The sequence below is a fragment of the Macrobrachium nipponense genome, chromosome 9 (assembly GCF_015104395.2).
Source record: "Macrobrachium nipponense isolate FS-2020 chromosome 9, ASM1510439v2, whole genome shotgun sequence".
Taxonomy (NCBI): Eukaryota; Metazoa; Arthropoda; class Malacostraca; order Decapoda; family Palaemonidae; genus Macrobrachium; species Macrobrachium nipponense.
The window spans coordinates 105,699,146-105,721,052 of NC_061110.1; the positions used below are offsets into that span (position 1 = coordinate 105,699,146).

The following is a 21,907-nucleotide window of genomic DNA, read 5'->3' on the forward strand; positions in this document are numbered from 1 at the left end:
TATGTTTAATATTTCCTACCTTGCTTGTCGAATTTAATAAATAAAATGGAAATTCTTTTGGCAAATATTTAATGACACCTAAAGTATCAGTGTTTACGAGGAAAATATAGTCTTGCATATAGAAGACTTATGCATTTGATATAAGAAAATTATAAAAATTTAAATAGGAAACTCTTGAATATAAATGAAAAGGGTTTCCTAAGTAAACTTCTGTCGTATCCCTGGTGTGGACTGCAGAAAATCAAACTATCCAAGAAAGTATTCAGGATAATGAAATAGTAACTTATATTTGTAGTGCCATGAAAGCGGTCATAATGATTTGATGCATCTGAAAATGAAAATTGTAAACCGTTTCTATTCCTTTCTTAAAAACTCACATTGATTATATTTTGGTGTAGATGTGTATATCTACATGACTAGAGTTTTATTTAATGTTTTAGTATATTCATGCGATACTGAACTACTACAATGATATCTGGGCCAACGCTTGTGCATTAACATGTTTCCCTACACACACACACACAGAGAGAGAGAGAGAGAGAGAGAGAGAGAGAGAGAGAGAGAGAGAGAGAGAGAGAGCAGTGTTGCTAAATTCTGCTGTTTTCTCCTCCATTCTTCTCTTAATCGATTTTATTTTTAGCTGCAGTTGCTTTAACAACATATATTGTATTTTCTGTTTTTATAGACTTGTTTAATGAAATGAGCGGTATATTATTTTAAGAGGCAGGTATTCATGACTGCATTGTATGAGACATGTAATTTTCAAAATCACCCGTTATATATGTTTTTTGAATCGTTAACTTATCAAGAATATCAATAAGTTGATTATTATAATGTTAAAAAAACTGTAGTACTTAATTACTTGTCATATGCAGACACTAACATCGAAAAAGTTATCGTCGTAGAAAAACAGGTATAAAGTGCATAACTCTATGGAGTTTAAGTACAAGTTTTCATTACTCGAAGACAGACAAACAAGAAACAGCGAAATAAAGTTAGTAACAGCTTAAGCGGCACTTTGAGTGACAGTTGAAAAATTCGGTCGTTAGACGTGAGGCGACCGAAAAACTGAGGGGAAAGGAAGGTCGTTCAGTAGTAGAAGGAACCCAGTTTTAGAAACAGCTTTGACTGACATCGACCCTGCCATTGGCCTTGGACCCTGCTAATCCTTCCCTGTCCGAACTGTGCTACTGAGGTCACTGACATCTTAATTCGGTGTTTCCTTCCAAGTCCGACCGCATTACTAGTACTATAATCACAATACCATAGTTTTATATGGTATGCCATATATAATGTAGAATAATGTCAAATAATGCAGAATTTCATTGGTAATTAAAAGGAAATTACTATACAATTTAGAAAACTACACTCCCTTGCTTTGATTAAAATTTATATTTTAGTAAGCCGAAATACATGAGACTATTTCATTTCAAATGTCATTCACACTCCATGGGCGGTGACCGGCGGTGCCACATCAAACTTTTCGACTCGCTTTGTATGGTATATAAAGGCAGCGTAATTTATACAATGCACATGTAATTAGTTTCTAATCAATTTATGTCGATTGTTGAAAGCCATAGGAATTTTCTACCTTTTAACAACAATAAAGCAACATGTTTCTTCTTAAACATGGCAACAATAATTTCCAGCTTTGCCAGTTCGCATTTCAGGTGTTAAGCTGACCTCAGGGCATAAAGAAGTGGAACAACAAAGAAAGGTAGTCGCTTAATCGTCCTTCATATTGTAAATATTCATTCAATTCCTTAAATTAATTTATTAATATAAATGGAGAATTGTTTGTAAAAGTTTTGTGTACATATGTAGTAATAAATCTATAAGTTTACAGCCGTTGCATTCTAGTGTTTAATTATTAATAAAAGATATATAATTCATGACGCAAGTAATCATATATTTGTTTTGACAAAGACAAAGCTGGAACTATGTCCGTATAGAACAGAAGAAATAAGGATGTAAAAGTTTTATGAAAGGGAAGAAACGGGGGACTGTATTATTTATAGATGATAAACTAAATAGCTGCCGATAATGCCATCTGTGTAACCCATGTATAATATGCCACGCTCTCTGTCTGTCTGTCTGTATATATATATATATATATATATATATATATATATATATATATATATATATATATATATATATATATATATATACACACACACACACACACACACACACACACACACACACATATATATATATATATATATATATATATATATATATATATATATATATATATATATAATATATATATATATATTATAGTGTGTGTGTGTGTATATATATGTGTGGTGTGTGTGCCAACATAATAATTTTAAAGTTCTCAGTGACTACACATGACAGCTTACATATTTTTTTGGCAGTCCTGCATCTGTACGTAGCGCTAAGTTGAAAGTAGGAATTTTTAGTATTGGTGAAACTGATCTTCATTTGAGACTATAAACTTCTTATTGACATTATTTAAGTTAAGATATTTACATGCGAGAGAATGTTATTCTAATAAAATGATACTCTAGATATTCCAGCCGATTTAATTATCTAGTTTATGTGAAAAATAGAATTATAAAAAAAAATCTGAGACCTTTACTCCCCCAAGTATTGAAATGCCGTCGTCCTATCAATACATAGCGTCAACTTCTCTATTTCCAGCAAAAATACACCAACTTCCATCTCTTGAAATAGGACTGGCAGTACCTCGTGGTCGCCCTAATTAATGCTATAGTCTAATGCTTTTCCCAAGTTTTAGGCAAACATAGAGACAACCCCCGCTAAACGTCAGATCTGTGGATTTATATGAAATCCCGTTTAAATATATTAGTACCTATTTTATATTCGCAACAAGACGATATTTGGACTGTGATGTTTTGCTAATATAAAGACAAGATTGTCATCTGGAATAAGTTGACTGACTGAACAGATAAAATATTAGCAAATACTTTGATAAAATAAAAACTTTTCGATTGAACGAAACTCCCTGTCCAAATATTTGCAGAGTATTTTGTACTGGAAGCGTAGTGGAGAGAGAGGAGAGAGAAGAGAGAGAGAGAGAGAGAGAGAGAGAGAGAGAGAGAGGGGGGGGGGGTTATCATTTATGTTTGGCTCATACTTTCATTATTGAGAAAAAAATATCTCCACAATTTGGGTTTAGTTGAAATAACAGTAATGATATTAATCATCTGAAGAAAATTGAAAAATTATTATCTATCTATTCTTCTTTATAAGCGTTTATTAAAACCACAATGATTTTTTTTATCCTGATATGCAACGCGAGCATGAAAAATATTTCTGAAGCAAATTTCCGAGTGTGATGGAGTGAAATTAAAAAAACTATAGGAGCCAACTCAAGCATTAGAGAGAGAGAGAGAGAGAGAGAGAGAGAGAGAGAGAGAGAGAGAGAGAGAGAGCAGCTATTACACTCAGCTTTTTGGTCGTCTCTTAGTCTCCTCAATAATTTTATTTTTATCTGTAAAATACTGGACGGAATTATCTGTACCAGTTTTTAAAGTGAATTCTGTCTATAAAATGTACAACAAGATTTCCCAATAAACCACTTAAGGACTTGATTTTTATTATTGTCCAGAATTAGAACCTTTAAAGTTTTATAATTTCTTACAAATGAGAAACTGCAACAAATTTATTAGTCGTTATAAACAGACATCAACAACATGTGTTCCTAAAACAAAAGTTACTAAGAATTATATTATGAGGATAAAAGCATGTCTCCGTGGAAATAAAAGAGAGAGAGAGAGAGAGAGAGAGAGAGAGAGAGAGAGAGAGAGAGAGAGAGAGAGAGAGAGTCCGACCGCATGACACCAGCACTATAACCACAATACCATTGTTTTAACAGTATAGAATTATATCATTTATAATTGCTACCGTAAGAACGCGTGGAATAATGTAGAATTTCATTGGTAATTAAAAGGAAATTGTACAATTTAGAAAACTACACTCATTTGTTTTAACTTAAACTTATATTGAAATTAGCTGAAAAAAAAGAGGCGAGTGAAATGCATGAGACTAGGTATTTAATTTCAAATATCAGTCACACTCCATAGGCGGTGACCGGCGGTGCCACATGAAATATTTCAATTCACGTTGTATGGTATATGAAGACAGCGGTTTTTATACATTGAAATATAGTAGATTTCTGTTCAAATTCTGCCTCTTATTAAAAGCCCTCGTAATTTTCTAGCTTTTGACAACAATAAAGCAACACGTTTCTTCTTAAACGTAGCAACAATAATTTCCAGCTCTGCCAGTTCCTATCTCAGGTGTTAAGCTGACCTCAGGACATAAAGACGATGAACAAACGGGATTAAACCTCCTACTGGGAAAGGTATTCAGTCGCTTAATCGTCCTTCATATTAGTACCAATCATAAAATGTAAATATTCATTTAGTTCCCAAAATTGATTTACTAATATAAAAAAATAAGTATTAGTCAATGTTTGGAGTATATAATATATGCAATAATAAATATATACGTATACAGCCGTGACATTCTTGTGTTTTTTCATTAATACCAAATAAATGACAATCATAGCGCAAGTAATCATATATTTGTTTTGACAAACCTTTATGAAGACTGTATAACATACATTGACATTTTTCATCGGGTATGACATCCAAGCAAAGGAAAAAACAATGATATATCACGAGTAAATGACAAAGCTTGAACTAAGTCCGTATAGAAAAGATGTTATAAGAATAGAAAAATATTATAAATACTGTTCATGGAGAAAAACAATGGCCTATATTATTTATAGATGATAAGCTAAATAGTTGCCGATAAGTCCAGCTGTGTAACCTATTGATAATTATGCCTCTCTCTTCTGCGAGCTTGGAATTTACAAATATATTTAAGTAAATTAACCCAAAAGAAGTAAATTAAAAGTGCAAGAGTCCAGTAGCAAGAGATCAACCCAAGAATGGTCCAGAAAGAGACTTAATTAGGCCTATATGAAAAACAGAGACCTGGAGGAAAGTCGAGGCAATACAGAACAACCAGAAGTATATTGTTCCCAGGAGACAGTAACAGACGCGGGGATTAAAAGGGGTAAACGGGAATGGTAGGTAGGCCTTCAAAACTCCAGAGAAGTACATGTAGGAGCCGATAAGGTGTAGTCTTTTATATTTTCATGTGCCAACATAAAAACATAATCATTTTATACTTCTCTGTGACAACGGACGACTGCCTACATTTTTTTTTCTTGCAGTCCTGCATTTACTTGGCGCCAAGTTGAAAGTAGGAATTTTCAATGTGGGTGAAGCTGATCTTCACTTGAGTCTATAAACTTCTTATTGACGTTGTATTAAGTTAAAATATTTACACGCGAGAGAATGTTAGTCTAATAAAATGGTACTCTAGATATTCCAGCTGATTTGAGTATCTAGTTTATGCGAAAAATAGAATTATAAAAAAAAAAAAATCAGACCTTTACTCCCCCAAATATTGAAATTCATTCCTCCTATCAATACATGCGTCAACTCCTCTATGTTGAGCAAAAATAAACTTCCTTCTCTGGAAAATGGACTGGAAGTGCTACACGATCGCCCCAATTAATACTATATTCTAATGTTTTTCCAGTATTTTAGGCAAATATAGATACAACCACTGTTAAACGTCAGATCTGTGGATTGATATGTAATTACGATCAAAATATATTAGTACCTATTCGATTTTCGTAACAAGACAATATTTGGCACTTGATGTTTTCATAATACAAAGACAAGATTTTCATTTGGAATCAGTTGACTGAACAGATAAAATATCAGCAAATATTTTAATAAAACAAAAACTTTTCGATTGAAAGAAACTCCCTGCTCAAATATTTACAGAGCATTTTGTGCTGGAAGCAGAGTGAGAGAGAGAGAGAGAGAGAGAGGAGAGAGAGAGAGAGAGAGAGAGAGAGAGTTGGGTTTTATAATTTGTTTGATCTCATACTTTTGTTGTTAAGGAAAAAAAAGCTTCACATTTTGGGTTTAGCTAAATTAACAGTAATCATATTAATTATCTGAATGTAAAAAAAATAAAAAAATATCATACTTCCATTCTTTTTTTTTATAAGCGTTTATTAAAACCACAATGATTTTTTTTACCCTGAAATGCAACGCGAGCATGCAGAATATGTTTAGTGCAAATTTACGAGAGTGATGGAGTGAAATTCAAAAAATGATAGGAGACAACCCTAGCGTTTTATGTGTGGTTGTTTGTGCGTGTGTGTTAGAGAGAGAGAGAGAGAGAGCGAGAGAGAGAGAGAGAGAGAGAGAGAGAGAGAGAGAGAGAGAGTGTAGCTTTTACAATCAGCTTTTTGGTCGACTCTTCAGTCTCCTAAATAATTTTTACTTTTATCTGATGTCTCATAAGCAGAGAGATTGTTATTTACTGCACTGTAAAATACTGGTCGGAATTATCTGTAGCAGTTTTCTAAGTGAATTCCGTCTATAAAATATACAGCAAAATTTTTCGTTAAACCAATTAATGACTTGATTTTTATTATTGTGCAGAATTATAACCTTTAATAATATATAATTTCTCACAAACTTAGAAACTGCAAAATATATATTAGTTGATATAAACAGACATCAACAACATGTTCCTAAAACGAAAGTTAGTGAGAATCATAATATGAGGATAAGAGAGAGAGAGAGAGAGAGAGAGAGAGAGAGAGAGAGAGAGAGAGAGAGAGAGAGAGAGAGAGCTAACACAATATGCCACAGTTCGATCTTCATCTTGGTTTCCTAATCGATTTGATGTTGATTTAGATAAAATAGTATTAGCAACAAATATTGAATTTCCTACATCTTTATTCTTATTACAGCATACTTAACTAAATGACTGATATTTCATTTTGAAAGGCAGAATATATATACAGTCATACTATGTATACTACATAGTATGACCCATGAGAAATGGTCGAGGTGTGTGGAGACTTCAACGGGTGCTTAGGTCAGGATCCAAGGGTGCTGAGGTCATATATCACTCATTCAATCAGAGTTCTCACTCATCTACCCATCCAGCTGCCAGGGCATAAACATTCAAATAGTAATACTCTTATGAACGTTAAAAGGAAAAAATAATGAATCTTCGTATAAAATTCAATATGATTTATTTCTGATCATATATTCTCAATTTAATCCTTGCTGGCATAGTAGTGTTTTGACGGAAGTTACTGTATCTAAAAGTTGGAACTTTCTAGACTCGAGAAGCGTCGTCAAGACGGGCAAGCACGTGGGTCAAGTAACCATTGTGACGTCAAGAGCCCTCGCTCAAGGGAAGGTGCCCATTGGTCAGGGGATTACGGGTATTTTGGTATTTTAATCCCGACTGCACCACTGCGCCACCCTCCCTTGGTAAAAAAAAAAAAAAAAAAAAAAAAAAAAAAAAAGGACTTATAATGGGTATCCAATTCGTTTCGTCTTTACACGACGCCTCGTGATAAGTAATGAATCAGGATTCAAGTGGAGAAGTATAATAATGATAATAAATACATAACTGTAATAAAATTGTACGTAGGGTATATGGTGATAAGGCATCGAAATATGAATAAGTCCAGCAAAGAAACGAAAGTGAAATCATTGTTGTTCAAAATATGACACCGATCCACACCATTGCTATGGTCTGTAGTTTTCTAAACATTCTAAAATTGTTTTGGAGGAGAAGGAGAGAGAGAGAGAGAGAGAGAGAGAGAGAGAGAGAGAGAGAGAGAGAGAGGCCAAGTCAGTCAGCGAGTACTACCAGAAAGATGGTCAAAAAGACCTTTGGAAAGCATTGCTCTAACCAGTCTGCATTTGATATTTGTCCTAACAAATCAGAACAGTCTCAAATGAAAGGCAAAAAAAGATCAGGCGCTAACGTAGACGAAATTATGACTCCCCTCTGAAATTTATTGACTCCTGGTCTTTAAAGGATGAAATTTAGACAGGATATTTGTGAGTTACTTGATTCAAATTTCAAATCTATGTGTATCATATGACAATTTCTGTGGTCTGAGATTATTACATCCCATAAAGGAAATATGCATAAACCCAGCTTTGATTTCTAATGACCTAACTTCATCAGAATAAGATTTTGAAAGTAACTGCAGTGCATACTTGAAACTTTTTTTTGATTGCTCACTGACACAAATTTATTAAACTGGTTTTATATGTTTAGCAAAATTTTGACTTACTAGTATTATTTATTTCATACAGAACATTCTTGAATCAAGTAGAGTGTTCGTTATTACCTGTGATTGTTAGTCTGAGCAAGTCTGGGCAAGCCGAACGACACCAGATGGGCGGATCATCTGTTGAATTACCTTTACCTGGACGGATTCGGTGTCAGCACATCCTGAAAGAAAAAGTATTCAATTAATGCTATAGAAAGATGTGATATATTTCTTGTTCATTTGCCATATCGTGTCCCAGCAATATTCTGTCATTGTTTCCAATTATTTCTTTTGTCAGAGAGAGAGGGAGAGAGAGAGAGAGAGAGAGAGAGAGAGAGAGAGAGAGAGAGAGAGAGAGAGATTGTTTATTTTCTCACTCGTTCAACTTACTCTATGTTATGCTTCATTTCATATTTCCTTATTTACCAATTTATTCTTTAAGAAATCAAGATATTTGTAAAAAGCGGAATTCTTCCAGACATACAAATACCGTGACCACCAAAAGTGCTTCCCTGGAGACAAACTTAAAGATGCTCATCAGTGGAACTAAACCGACGTGGAGCGGTTTGAAATATTGCCAGCAGCAACACCAAAATAAGATGCCACGTTGATAGAAAATCTGATTCAGTTTCCTGTTATTGCATAAAAAAGCTATCAATCGTGAAGCTATGTAATTGACTTAAAATTCTGCGTAACGAAAAAGATGATATTTGATATCTATAATGGAGAAATTATTTTACCTCTGTTGTCGTTATAGATTTGGCAGATATGCGGAAATAAACAAACGTGGAGCGGACCCAAACAACCCTGCCAGAGAGCTCTTTTCATTTTGGAATGACTATATTCTCAAAAGGCTGTGGTAAAATGATGACGTAGAATAAGGTATCATAAACTGAAAATAAGTTACTGTGGATTTATACATTTTACATAAATATATATCAATTACACATATGTTTAATTTCTTCATATTTATTATGTGTTCCTGTCAGCGTGCCCACGTTTTTCTTTCATACGGTTTTTGTTTCATACGGTTGAATGGGTCTCCTACGGGCTTCTCTCTGAGCAAGAGCCCGTGCTGGCATAAGACCAGCTTAATCTAAGACAACGAACAAAGTCTTCTACAAGAAGACCTTAGGGATCTTTCTGCCTCGCGTCGGATCTTAAGGCTGGGGCGTTGCATGGAGATGCTTCTGCTATCAATAAATGGATTGTTCTAGTTGCATTCCTCGAGTATGATTTAGGTATTCATAAGTAAATGGATGAACACCATTACCTGAATGCGTCTATCAGTAACCTAAACAATGAAGGGAGGAAAATAATGAAAAAAGCTGGTTAAAAATGTGAGAGGCATTCTATTGAATGAATGTTTTATTCGTGAAAAAATGTGACGTAGAATTATATACATATACATATACATATCATATACAATATACATATACAAGTAAGAATATATAAGAATATATATAAGTACTGTATTATTATTATATATAGATATATATATATAAGATAAATATATATATATGATATTAGTTATATATATAATATAGAGATATATATTATATATATATATAAGTATATCCAATCAAAACATAATGAATAGATACTACACAAAGGTTTTTCTTGTAAAGTCAATGGGGCGGCCATAAGCCGGTGTTACAGAAGGCTGTGGTTACATTCTGACAATAGAATTTGGTATTTTAAGCTGAAAATAAGTTATTGTATCTACATACACATTATACATAAATATAAATGAAATTACACATATGTTTAATTTCTTCATTTTTACTATGCGTTCCTGTCCGCGTGTGTCGAGATAGGATGCTTGCTTCCTGTCGTGTTGCCATCGCGGCCATTGGTCACACCTTCCCGAGTCACGACTCGTTCAGCCAATCAGAGCACTCTGTGGGATTCTACCTCGCGCTTGCCACATCATGGACCCTTCACTCAAAATATATATTCACCATACAAATTTAAATAGTATTATTGCTTAAAACTCATTCAATATACATTGATTATCCTTCAATAGGATACTTTCCCAGAAAGGAATCTATTTCCTTTACCGAAGGAGCATTATAAGGATGAGTGAAATAAGATTTGGTATTGCCCGGGTCACAATTGGTCTGGGGATTAAGGACATTTCAAGTTGACCCCGCCTCTCCCTATGCCCAGCTGGTATAAATAGACCCAATCTGGGTAAAAATAATCAGTTACAAGTTTCCTTGAAGTGTAGTGATACAAGACTTGCTTGGTGCAAAAGTCCTTATATAACTGTTGAAATTCTATCTCCTTAAATTCGCCAAGATGGACAAAATCGACGGTTCTTTTGTATGCGTCACAAGGGTAAGCAAAACTATACTTTTTGGTATTTATGCTCGTGTTTATGATGATAAATATGCTGTAAAGAATTGTCTACAAAATCTAGATTATCATGGCTATAAGGTAGTGAATTCTAATCATGGATCCGAGTTCAATTTCTAAGTCGTCCCGTAGTAGGAAACACTTACAACAGTGAAGTTTTCACATGTATTCACTTCTCCATTTCAATAATGGATAAGATTAGGCTTACTGATTTGGGTTTTCAGTCATTTCAGTTCAGCTGTAACAAAACATCATTCCAAGGGAATATATACTTTGTATGGTCCATCTAATTGTTGTTGTTCATTATTATATCTTAATTATCGAGGTTTGAGTTTCATGTAGGTCTGGTGATGAATTAATTTCATAAAATGCTTCGTACTGGTTTGTTTGTTATTTGACGGTGTTTAATTTTATTTTCTGAGTAAATTTTTAGCCGAGATAAATTGACTGCTATTTTTTATCAGTGACAGATCATATCTTTTTGTAATAGCTTCGAAGATACAGGTTTTCAATTTCTACCTTTCTTTACGTCTTTTTGTAATTCTAATTCTTGGGGGGAATAGTTGAAGAGTCTGGTAAATTGAATTAAGAGGTTCTTTCTCCTAAGACTTTTCTGAACCGTGGCTCTGTTAATGTATATGTTTTATATTCTACGTGATTTTATGTAAATATAGTACACTTTGGCTGGGATATTTTCGCGATGTAAGTCACATCCCATATATCGTACTAGACTCCACGTTAAAGAGGTTACCATTTGAGCTTACTTGCCTACTTGGGTAATACGAGTTACCTTATGTAGAGAGAAGGTTTCGTTTCTAGTCTGGCCACTTTATCAATAAAAACCTACAATTCTTCAGCAAAGAATTCGACAGTGCACAACACAATCTTGTACTAGTCAAAGTATTACTTTTATTGTAGCAAGCATTTATAACTATTTTTCATTTACATGTATCTTTTACTGAATGGTTTTTATCTCTTAGGTCAAGGTCCCATTTTCATTAGCCAGTCTTTTATTTCATAAACAGTCTTGATCAAAACCAGTCAACCTCCAAGCAAGTTCTTGCGTCTATCACTCTTTACACATTTGGTGTTGTTAATTTTGGCCATCAATATGAACATTGTTTTGTTTCATCCCAGTAGATATGCTATCGACTTTTATTATTTTCAGTCTCACTTCAGTCACTTTTTACTTGTATATTACAGGAGGAGACTTATCATAAGTCAACACTTTAGTTTTGTTACTTAGTTGTTTCATAACATCTGGCTGATTTTGATTAAGTACTGAAACTCCGATTTCTCCATCAATTTCCGTCTTGTGTTTCGTTGAGCATTTCCTTTTTTCCAAATAAATTCACCATTTCCTCTCATGTATATTTGAATGGGGCACAATCACTTAATTTCTGTTTTTTTCTGGAATCCTTTTGCTTTCACTTATGACTTATTCCAGTTATGACCAGGTCTCAGCGTTGGTCGGTTCACGAAATTTTACATTCAACGTCTTTGTATGAGCTTGCTTTGTGTCATTTCATCATTGAATGAATTAAAATAATAGCACCGTTAATCTTATTTTACTCACTTTTCATCCTATTTTAATTGTTTCATACATAACCCCAACTCTACCTCGGCAGTAAGTTTATTAAATCATAGTTCATTTCGCTGATTAAGTAAGTCTGGTATTGCATTAAGATGTGGTGTGGTATTTGTCAGATTATCTCGTACTCCAAAGTCTGTTTCCATTTAACTGTTAGTTCATGAGACGTTCTGCTTGACGAGCATTCTCTAATGTGGGAGAATATGTTTATTCCTGCAGCTTTGTCTTTAACTTGAGAAAATATCAGATTTGTCAGTATTGATTGATGGTCATACAATCCCTGATGTTTTCAACACTTTAGCTAAGAGAGTTCATCTGCACATATTTCCTGGTTTGGTCTTTATCTCTAGAATTTGAGAAATTTGTATTGAAACTATCTGGTTTGTCATCGACAGTAAGTCACTGTTCACAATAAGTTTCTCCATTTCTTTTCCTTGTTGGAAGTTTAAATTTAATGCTTCATTCGCTTGGTTTTATTCCTATTCATATTTTATTAGTTTCTTGGTCGTGAATTCCTTTTTTAAACGTAAGTCAATAACATTCTCTTCCTCATCGCCTGGTATAATTTGAGGCGTCCAGTGCTAAAACCAACACTCGCCACAAATTTGAGAAATGCATTTTATCGTACATCTGGAATTCCCTTCGTTTCCTCTTTCGAATGGTGTAAGTGAGTGTATATTTTGATGATGAGAATATGGTTCAATTTTGCATTATGTAATCTGTACTTTTGTAAACTTCAGCATTAATTTTGCTCATAAATTTTACAATAAATTATACAATCAGTCAATCAAATTGTGCACAGTCTAATTTTCTGTTCATATATAACATCATATTTTTGGGGTCCCAAACATTCCATAAATTCAAACCTGAAGAAAATATCTTGGAAAATAAAAGTGTTAGGGCCTTTTTAAATTTACAAATTTAAAGGCCTTTTTTCTCTATTTTTTTTAAATGTGGTGAGTGTGGGTTTTAGCGCTGGACGCCTCATTTACTATCACGGTCTGATAATCGTTTTCCTTTTTTTTAACTATCCGCTGTGATTACTTATTTGGCTTTTTATTCATGATCTTACTTTTTAGCAGCTTCTCATCTTTTTTTTCTGACTCCTCAGGATCGAGGAAATAATTAGTTCTTAGTTTAGCAGTCTTTGTTGTATATGATTTAAAAATAAGATTTCATTTATCGTCTTTTTAGTGCTAACTTGTCCGCGTAGAATGTTTCCTCTAATTTTCTCTATTGTTTGTTCAAAGTTTCGGTTTTTTTTATTCATCTTAATCTTATTGAACTTTTCCTCGTTTTGAATTCGAACATCACCACTTTCGAAGCACAACCACATCAGACTAAAGCCGGTTGTAACATACAACCCACTTTCTGTATCTGTTACTTTTAAAAATTATCTATAAGCTTTTGTGATGATAAATATGCTGTAAAGAATAGTTTACAAAATCTAGATTATCATGGCTATAAGGTAGTGAATTCTAATCATGGATCTGAGTTCAATTTCTAAGTCGTCCCGTAGTAGGAAACACTGTATTATTATTATTGTTGTTGTTGTTGTTGTTGTTGTTGTATGTGACGGTGTTTAATTTTATTTTCTATGAGTAAATTTTTAGCCGAGATAAATTGACAACGTTTAGGAATAAATATAAAAGAATCATCCTTTATTATTCAATCAATAAAATTGCTGATTCAAGGAAGCCAACATTTTTTCCAGCTATTTTTTTATCAGGGACAGATCATATCTTTTTGTAATAGCTTCGAAGATACAGATTTTCAATTTCTACCTTTCTTTACGTCTCTTTGTAATTCTAATTCTTGGGGCGAATTGAAGAGTCTGGTAAATTGTATTAAGAGGTTCTTTCTCCTAAGACTTTTCTGAACCGTGGCTCTGTTAATGTATATGTTTTATTTTCTACGTGATAAACAGTCTTGATCAAAATCAGCCAACCTCCAAGCAAGTTCTTGCGTCTATCACTCTTTACACATTTGGTGTTGTTAGTTTTGACCGTCAATATAATTTTTTTTTTTTATCCTTGTTGACATGCTATCGACTTTTTTTTATTTTTTTCAGTCTTTCACTTCAGTCACTTTTTATTCGTATATCATTGGAGGCGACTTATCATAAGTCAACACTTTAGTTTTGTTACTTAGTTGTTTCATAACATCTGGCTGATTTTGATTAATTATTGAAACTCAGATTTCTCCATCAATTTCCGTGTTGTGTTTCGTTGAGCATTTCCTTTTTTCCAAATAAATTCACCATTTCCTCTCATGTATATTTTAATGAGTCACAATCACTTAATATCTTTTTTTCTGGAGCCCTTTTACTTTCACTTATGACTTATTCCAGTTATGACCAGGTCTCAGCGTTGGTCTGTTCACGAAATTTTACATTCAACGTCTTTGTATGAGCTTGCTTTGTGTCATTTCATCATTGAATGAATTAAAACAATAGCACCGTTAATCTTATTTTACTCACTTTTCATCCTATTTTAATTGTTTCATACATAACCCCAACTCTACCTCGGCAGCAAGTGTATTGAATCATAGTTCATTTCGCTGATTAAGTAAGTCTGGTATTGCATTAAGATGTGGTGTGGTATTTGTCAGATTTTCTCGTACTTCAAAGTCTGTTTCCATTTAACTGTTAGTTCATGAGACGTTCTGCTTGACGAGCATTCTCTAATGTGGGAGAATATGTTTATTCCTGCAGCTTTGTCTTTAACTTGACAAAATATCAGATTTGTCTGTTTTGATTGATGGTCATACAATCCCTGATGTTTTCAACAGTTTAGCTGAGAGAGTTCATCTGCACATATTTCCTGGTTTGGTCTTTATCTCTAGAATTTGAGAAATTTGTATTGAAATTATCTGGTTTGTCATAGTCAGTAAGTCACTGTTCACAAGAAGTTTCTCCATTTCTTTTCCTTGTTGGAAATTTAATTTTAATGTTTCATTCACTTTGTTTTATTCCTATTCATATTTTATTAGTTTCTTGGTCGTGAATTCCTTTTTTAAAGGTAAGTCAATAACATTCTCTTCCTCTTTGCCTGGTATAATTTACTATCACGGTCTAATAATCGTTTTCCTTCTTTTAACTATCCGCTGTGATTACTTATTAGGTTTTTTATTCATGATCTTACTTTTTAGCAGCTTCTCATCTTTTTTTTTTTTTCTGACTCCTCAGAATCGAGGAAATAATTAGTTCTTAGTTTAGCAGTCTTTGTTGTAGCTGATTTAAAAATAAGATTTCCTTTATCGTCTTTTTAATGCTAACTTGTCGGCGTAGAATGTTAACTCTAATTTTCTATATTGTTTGTTCTGTTTTTTTTATTCATCTTAAACTTATTCAACTTTTCCTCGTTTTGAATTCGAACATCACCACTTTCGAGACAACCACATCACACTAAAGCCGGTTTCTATATCTGTTACTTTTAGAAATTATCTATAAGTTTTTTTTTTTTTATCTTAAAATAAAAATTTTCTAGCCTAACAGCAATTGGTCAAACACCACATACGTTCAGTATCTTTTTTATCTTATATAAATGATCTTCTAACCTATCAGCAATTGGTCAAACACCTCACACATTCTGTGCAGTTTCTATCTCCGATTTTGACAAATTTATAACAGCTTTTTTTAATTAGGATTTATTTTACTTCTGTTATTCGCTTAATTTCTAATCATATCTGGAAATTTCTTTGCCCATTCACGGTATGACCTGACACTCATTCGTCTGTTTGATGTAATGAAGAAGATTCACTTGTGATGACACAGTAATGAGTCCAACACGAATTTATACTAACTTTCCCTTGACATTTTATTAACAGTGCATCCTATTGAAGCGATAATGAATAAGTATTTTTAACAAAGCTCATGTTCCCTGGATTAAGTTGACATGTTTCATGAAAATAATCAAAGCTGAGACAGATGTCTATTTACTGAATCAAGGCTTGGAGCAATCACATAAGATTAACTTGAAACTACAGTTTTTAAATAAGGAGAAATATTCCATAAAAGAGCTATAAGTGTTCTGTGAGGAAGGAACAGTCAGTGCAATGAATGTTTACTCAGTGTTTGACAGAAGTTGTTTTAGATATTGCTCCCTTGTCCACCAGCTAGCCATCCATTTTACCTTCACAAAATGTATATGTACTTGGCAGCTGGTGCACGCAATGAAATAGTTTAAATAAGTAGACATCTCTTCATAATTATGGGTCAAAGGAAATCACTCAGTTAATTACAACTGGAAAAAATCTTGGCTATGAACATTGAGCTTCACGAGAATCGTCTTGTGCATATAATTACCGTGCAGAGATGTATATATTCACTACCAATGAGAGGATATCTTAAAGAGGATATCAGCCCTCGTGTGACGAGTAATAATAATAATAATAATAATAATTATTATTATAGTTATTTGTTTATTTATTTATTTTTCTTTTTGGGTGGTATTTATAGTGTGGGTTCCGGGTTGCATCCTGCCTGCTTAGCAGTCCATCTCTTTATTTACTATGTACGCCATTTCTAGGATCACTCTCTTTTGCATGAGTCCTGGAGCTACTTCAGCCTCTATTTTTTCTAGATTCCTTTTCAGGGATCTTGGGATCATGCTTAGTGTTCCTATAATTATGGGTACAATTTCCACTGGCATATCCCATATTCTTCTTATTTCTACATTCAGGTCTTAATACTTATCCATTTTTTTTCCCTTTCTTTCTCTTCAACTCTGGTGGCCCATGGTATTGCGACATCAACGAGTGATACTTTCTTCTTGATTTTGTCAATCAACATCACGTCTGGTCTATTTGCACGTATCACCCACTCTGTTCTGATACCATAGTCCCCAGAGGATCTTTGTCTGATCGTTTTATATCACTCCTTCAGGTTGGTGCTCGTACTCCACTTATTTACTGCAAGGTAGCTGGTGTCTTACACAGGCTCCAGTGGAGGGCTTTTGCTACTGACTCATTCCTCTTTTTGTATTGGTTCTGTGATTTATGGTTTCATTTTTCGTATTGCGCTTACTACATATGGGAGAGATGTTATTTCCGTCTATCGTTCTTTGAACATATCTGGTTCTTAGGGCCTGATCTTGTGCTACTGTTATCATTCCTTCAGTTTCGTGTCATCGCTGGCTAGTTCTTTAGTCTGTCTCATGTATTGTCCGTGCATTGGTTTGTTGTGATATTCCTCTGTTCTGCTTGTCATTCTCCTTTCTCTGTATATTTCGGGTCTTGGTCTACTTTTATTAGTCCTTCTTCCCATGCACTCTTGAGCCACTCGTCTTCACTGGTTTTCATATATTGCCCCAGTGCTTTGTTGTCGATGTTAACGCAGTCCTCTATGCTTATTATTATTATTATTATTATTATTATTATTATTATTATTTGGTGGTGGTATATTCCACATTCACTGTTTGATATTCCATATCATAGCATCGATTAAACAAAAATGCTTTAAGTTTCTTTAAGAAAGACTTTAAATCCTCAATCTGCTTCAGCTCAAGAGGGAGCGTGTTATATAACCTATGAGCTGCATGTCCAAAGGCTCTCCTATGTTGTTGCTAATGTTGTTGGGTATCTCATTCTTGTATTGTGCATTTTCAGACTTTTCCATCGGGCGTTACGTACTGCGTTGAGAGGGCCGAGGAGGGACGGGATTCGATACTGTGCACGGCAGCTCTTCTTGGACACACGAACTGCGTCAGGATCCTCGTTGAATACAGAGAAGCAGACGTCGAAGAACTGGGCTCAGGTAAGTCACTTGAAATATCGAAAGACAGGTCTCCCTGACTTACTCTGTATTTGGATGATGACTGAAAACCTGTATAATTTTCCATTTAAGAGCTCTTTGATATTGATAAAAAAGAGAAGTTCATTTGCAGCATCAGAAATACCATTAGATTGTTGTTCTTTGCAGTTTCAGCTGAAGGATCTCGTGTCTGGAGTTAGTCCTTTATGGTGCGCTGCTTCCAATGGCCATTACTGGGTTGTTGACTATCTCCTTTCTAAAGGCGCCAATCCAAATGGCGAAACCAGTTTCAACGGCACTCCACTGCAAGCAGCGTGTGCGCTTGGGTACTTCGAAATTGTCAGGCTTCTTGAGGAACACGGGGCCTGTGAGTTTTCACTGCATTTTAGTTTCAATGTTTTTTTTATAAGCACTACTTGCTGTCACTAATTATCTATTGCATTGGCTTATACTGCAGCTGGCTATAATATCAAGCGTTTTGTTTTGTTGTAAAAAGCTATACAATGTTTGTTTTTAGTACAAAGTTGACAAATCGGTCTATTTCCCGCAGACATCGAGGCTGCTGATAACCGCGCTGTCACTTGTCTGATGCTTGCTTCCTTCGGCGGCCATTTGGAAATCGTGAAGTACCTTTTGGAAGTGGGCGCTGATGTGAACAGCAAAAACATAGAAGGCGAAAGCGCACTCCACGCCTGCGCAAAGGCAGGACATCTGGAAGTAATGAAACTGTTGCTGGAACACAACGCTCGGACGGGTCCCGACTATTCTGGTGAGTCTTGCTTGAAGGGTCTCGATCCAGGAATGTATACCTTTAGGTTTTTTGTAAGATTTGAATTAGTCCAAGTTCAATAAATATCTCCATTTTGAATGGAATCAGGTGAACTTTAGATTAAACTGAACACAGCTAAAGATTCCTTGATTTTCCGGATTATTTATTCTTTTTCTTCCCTTTGATAGGATTAACGCCTTTGATTGTGGCCAGCTCTCTTGGACATCGGGACATGGTAGAATATCTGGTACGCAGACTAGGTCTGGTATATGGAAAAGAGAAAGCCGATGCATTGGAGCTACTTGGAGCTTCCCTTTTCAACAGCACGCAAGATATAGTCGCTACAGTTAATTACTGGAAATCAGCAATCAATCAGAGGTAAGTTTTCCAACACTTGCTGCTTAATTATACTAGGTTTTTCAGTATGAAACTGTGAATGCACTGATCTATTATACTTTGGTGTTATTGGCTAACTACAATATTTTTTTTTTCAATATATTTCCAGGTACGTCAATGGCGAACTCATTCATCCAAAAACCCAGGATAATTCGTCTTGTCCTTCAGATGGGGAGTTCAGTGAAGTCAACACCTTGGAGGAATTAGAAAGTATAGAATCAGACCCTCAAGAAGTTCAATTGCAGACACTTCTCGTGATGGAAAGGATTTTAGGCCCTGGTCACTTGCAAACAATGCAGAATATTAATAAAACAGGGAATTCTTATGTAGACAGCTATGCTATTAAACGATGCATCAAATTATGGGTTCACGCCATCGATACGCAACGAAATCAGTTGAATCCACTGCACCAGAGTAGGCTGTTTCACCTCAGATCATTAGCCAAACTATTTGGATTCCTAACAAACACTGCGAATGCACACAACTGGAATGATAATTCCAAGGAATATGCCACGGAATTTATAAATGTGCTTTTAAAGGGAATCGAAGAAATGGAGCTGATTATCTCCACATTAAATGATGCTGACGATTATGTAAGGAGGAAAAACGATTCTCACCTCTACCAGTTTAGCATGATAATTTCGCATTTTTTGGAGTTGTTTGCGAGATTACAGCGTGACTTCTCTGACTGCCAGCGGCACACAGTGAAAAATGCAGTGTCTTCCCTTATTGAAAATGGTTTCAGTGTTTCCCGAGGTTAGTCTTCTTTGTAAGTCGCTTCCTCCCAAGAATTGAAGGAAATTGTTGACCCGGATCTACGTATGTCTGCCACCCCCAGAATGGAAGTCCTGAACCTTCTGCTAGTGAGGGGCTCTGATCCTAGTCCCTCAGATTCCCTCTTGTTAAGAGGGGCTCACTTAGATACTAGGAATGGTCAAGGCCAAACGCTCGCATTTTACAGCTGACCAAGGGCAGCCAGTTTCTCAGCTAGTAAATGTTGTTCGTCACACCTCCTTGCAGTGCCTGGCTGTAGCGTGTGTTATTAGTCATGGTATATCTTACAAGGACATCTTGTATCTTCGACTTGAGCAGTTTGTTGACATGTAATATAAGGTATACTTTTTGCCCAATGAAATCACCTGATTCCTGTTACATACTGTATATTGTAATACTGTAATTTACACCTGTATGAATGTATATATTTTTTCCTGTAAGTCTTTTGCACACACTTAAGTAGACTTTTTCATTTATGGTTAGACGTAACCCATGTCAGAAAGTCTGTTTTATGTATTTCTATGTGTAATTTTACATATTATTGTATGAAAATTTTATATTTTTTATATTTATTTTGTATAGTCTTACTGACTATATAAGCCCGTTTAAATTCAAGTTTGATAATATATTGAAGAGTATGAAAGAATCGATGTGTCCGTCTCATGGTCTTAAATATATGTATATTCCTTTAACTTTACTGTTACTTTTTTTACCTTCAAGCAGCCATCTTCCTTTATGGAGTAGGCTATGTAACTAAATCTTACCAGAAGGTTTTACACGTTAAATCCAAAGAGAAATTATCATCATAAATCTACGAAAGAAATTTTTAGCACTAGTTTTATAGTTTATGGTTTAGAGTACAATATTAATGAAAGTACATTTTGAGTAAGTTTCAGAAAAAAAAAAAACATTGTATAATATAATGTATCAATGAATAACTTTTTAATTGTTGCAATTCTAAGCCTATATCTACATTACGTCACCGACTTCACAGGCTCACGAATATCAAATCAGATTACTAAAAGCCTTGCACCATTATATAAAGGTTAAATCTGAAGATTACTAGTTCAATAAAATACTATACTATCAATGAAAGTCAGTAGTGCACGTATGATGACAGCACTCAGCCATTGGAACTAACCTAATATTACATTGGTAAAATAATGCCATATGTTTGGTTTAGACTAATTTGTGATTGAACGCACTTCCCGAAAACAATTAGTTCTATCTCCAATAATGCATATTGATTCTAAGAAGTGAGAAGAGCGCTTAGTTCAAAACTTCGGCAGTCAACATTCCTTCCATTGTCCTTTACACTATTAGATGTTTCCTTTCTTTCCATTGTTGGCTGCCTTTCCTTTTAAATGTTTTTTTTTTCTATGGGATTACAAAACTTCTCATTCAAATTATCTAAATGTTGTGTACCATAATCCTGAGAAAACATCTTAGAATCCATAAATTAAGTGTTGACGAGATATTGGTTAACTAATATCAATTTTCATAATTGAATAAATTGTTGAATTGGAATATTTTGGGTAGCTCTTGAAAACAGCTGACAACATCGTAAAAGATGTTAATTACGAAGGAAGCATGAACTCATGTTTTGCGCAAATGAAATCCTTTTAAGAAATTGAGAAACAAAAGGTTACTTAATTACCATCAAAAGACGAATTGCAAAGTTTTTCTATGATGAAATTAGATACAAGAAGGTCTGCTAAGGAACGAGCAGTATTAGATAAAGCGTCTGGCGAGAAGTGACGGAGACTGTAACAAGGATGTTCGGTATAAAACGAAATTTGTTTAGGGGTTAAAGTTCCTATGAAGACAAAAACGCATATTGTAGAATATTACAAAATGGAAAATAACAGGTTCGGTGTAAAATTGAATTTGAAAGTAGGTTGGGTGGGTTTCATGAACTGGGAAGGAAGGTGTGGCTCTAATTAGGAGGATAACCAGGAAAAGTAGTAGAAACATTCTGGGTAAAATGAAAATGTCCTGAATACCAAGTGGGTTGGATGATATTTGCTGGACACTTGAGGTTTATTTGTGAACTAATGTGCCTCTTATTGAAAAAAAAAAAAAAAAAAGCAAAAGCAT

General features: G+C 34.4%; 2 protein-coding genes across 2 annotated transcripts in view; both read left to right on the forward strand.

Annotated features, from left to right (window-relative positions):
• Positions 1 to 18,723, forward strand: part of LOC135218169 (ankyrin repeat and SOCS box protein 2-like) — a 32,042-nt gene extending 13,319 nt beyond the window's left edge. Inside the window, exons 3-5 of the mRNA XM_064254319.1 lie at positions 17,727 to 17,874; positions 18,005 to 18,238; positions 18,422 to 18,723. Of these exons, the coding sequence (XP_064110389.1) occupies positions 17,727 to 17,874; positions 18,005 to 18,238; positions 18,422 to 18,723 (684 nt within the window). The remainder of the gene's footprint in view (positions 1 to 17,726; positions 17,875 to 18,004; positions 18,239 to 18,421) is intronic.
• On the forward strand, positions 18,461 to 20,290 carry LOC135218478 (protein fem-1 homolog C-like). Its single transcript, XM_064254807.1, has 2 exons — positions 18,461 to 19,018; positions 19,146 to 20,290. The coding sequence occupies exons 1-2, from the start codon at positions 18,873 to 18,875 to the stop codon at positions 19,795 to 19,797; spliced, it is 798 nt and encodes a 265-aa protein (XP_064110877.1). The 5' UTR covers positions 18,461 to 18,872; the 3' UTR covers positions 19,798 to 20,290.
• The last annotated feature ends 1,617 nt before the right edge of the window (positions 20,291 to 21,907 follow it).

Coding starts and splice junctions, on each gene's coding strand:
- LOC135218478 (XM_064254807.1), top strand. CDS start 18,873: ATGGTAGAATATCTGGTACGCAGACTAGGTCTGGTATATGGAAAAGAG. Junction 19,019..19,145: donor AAATCAGCAATCAATCAGAG/GTAAGTTTTCCA, acceptor ATATATTTCCAG/GTACGTCAATGGCGAACTCA.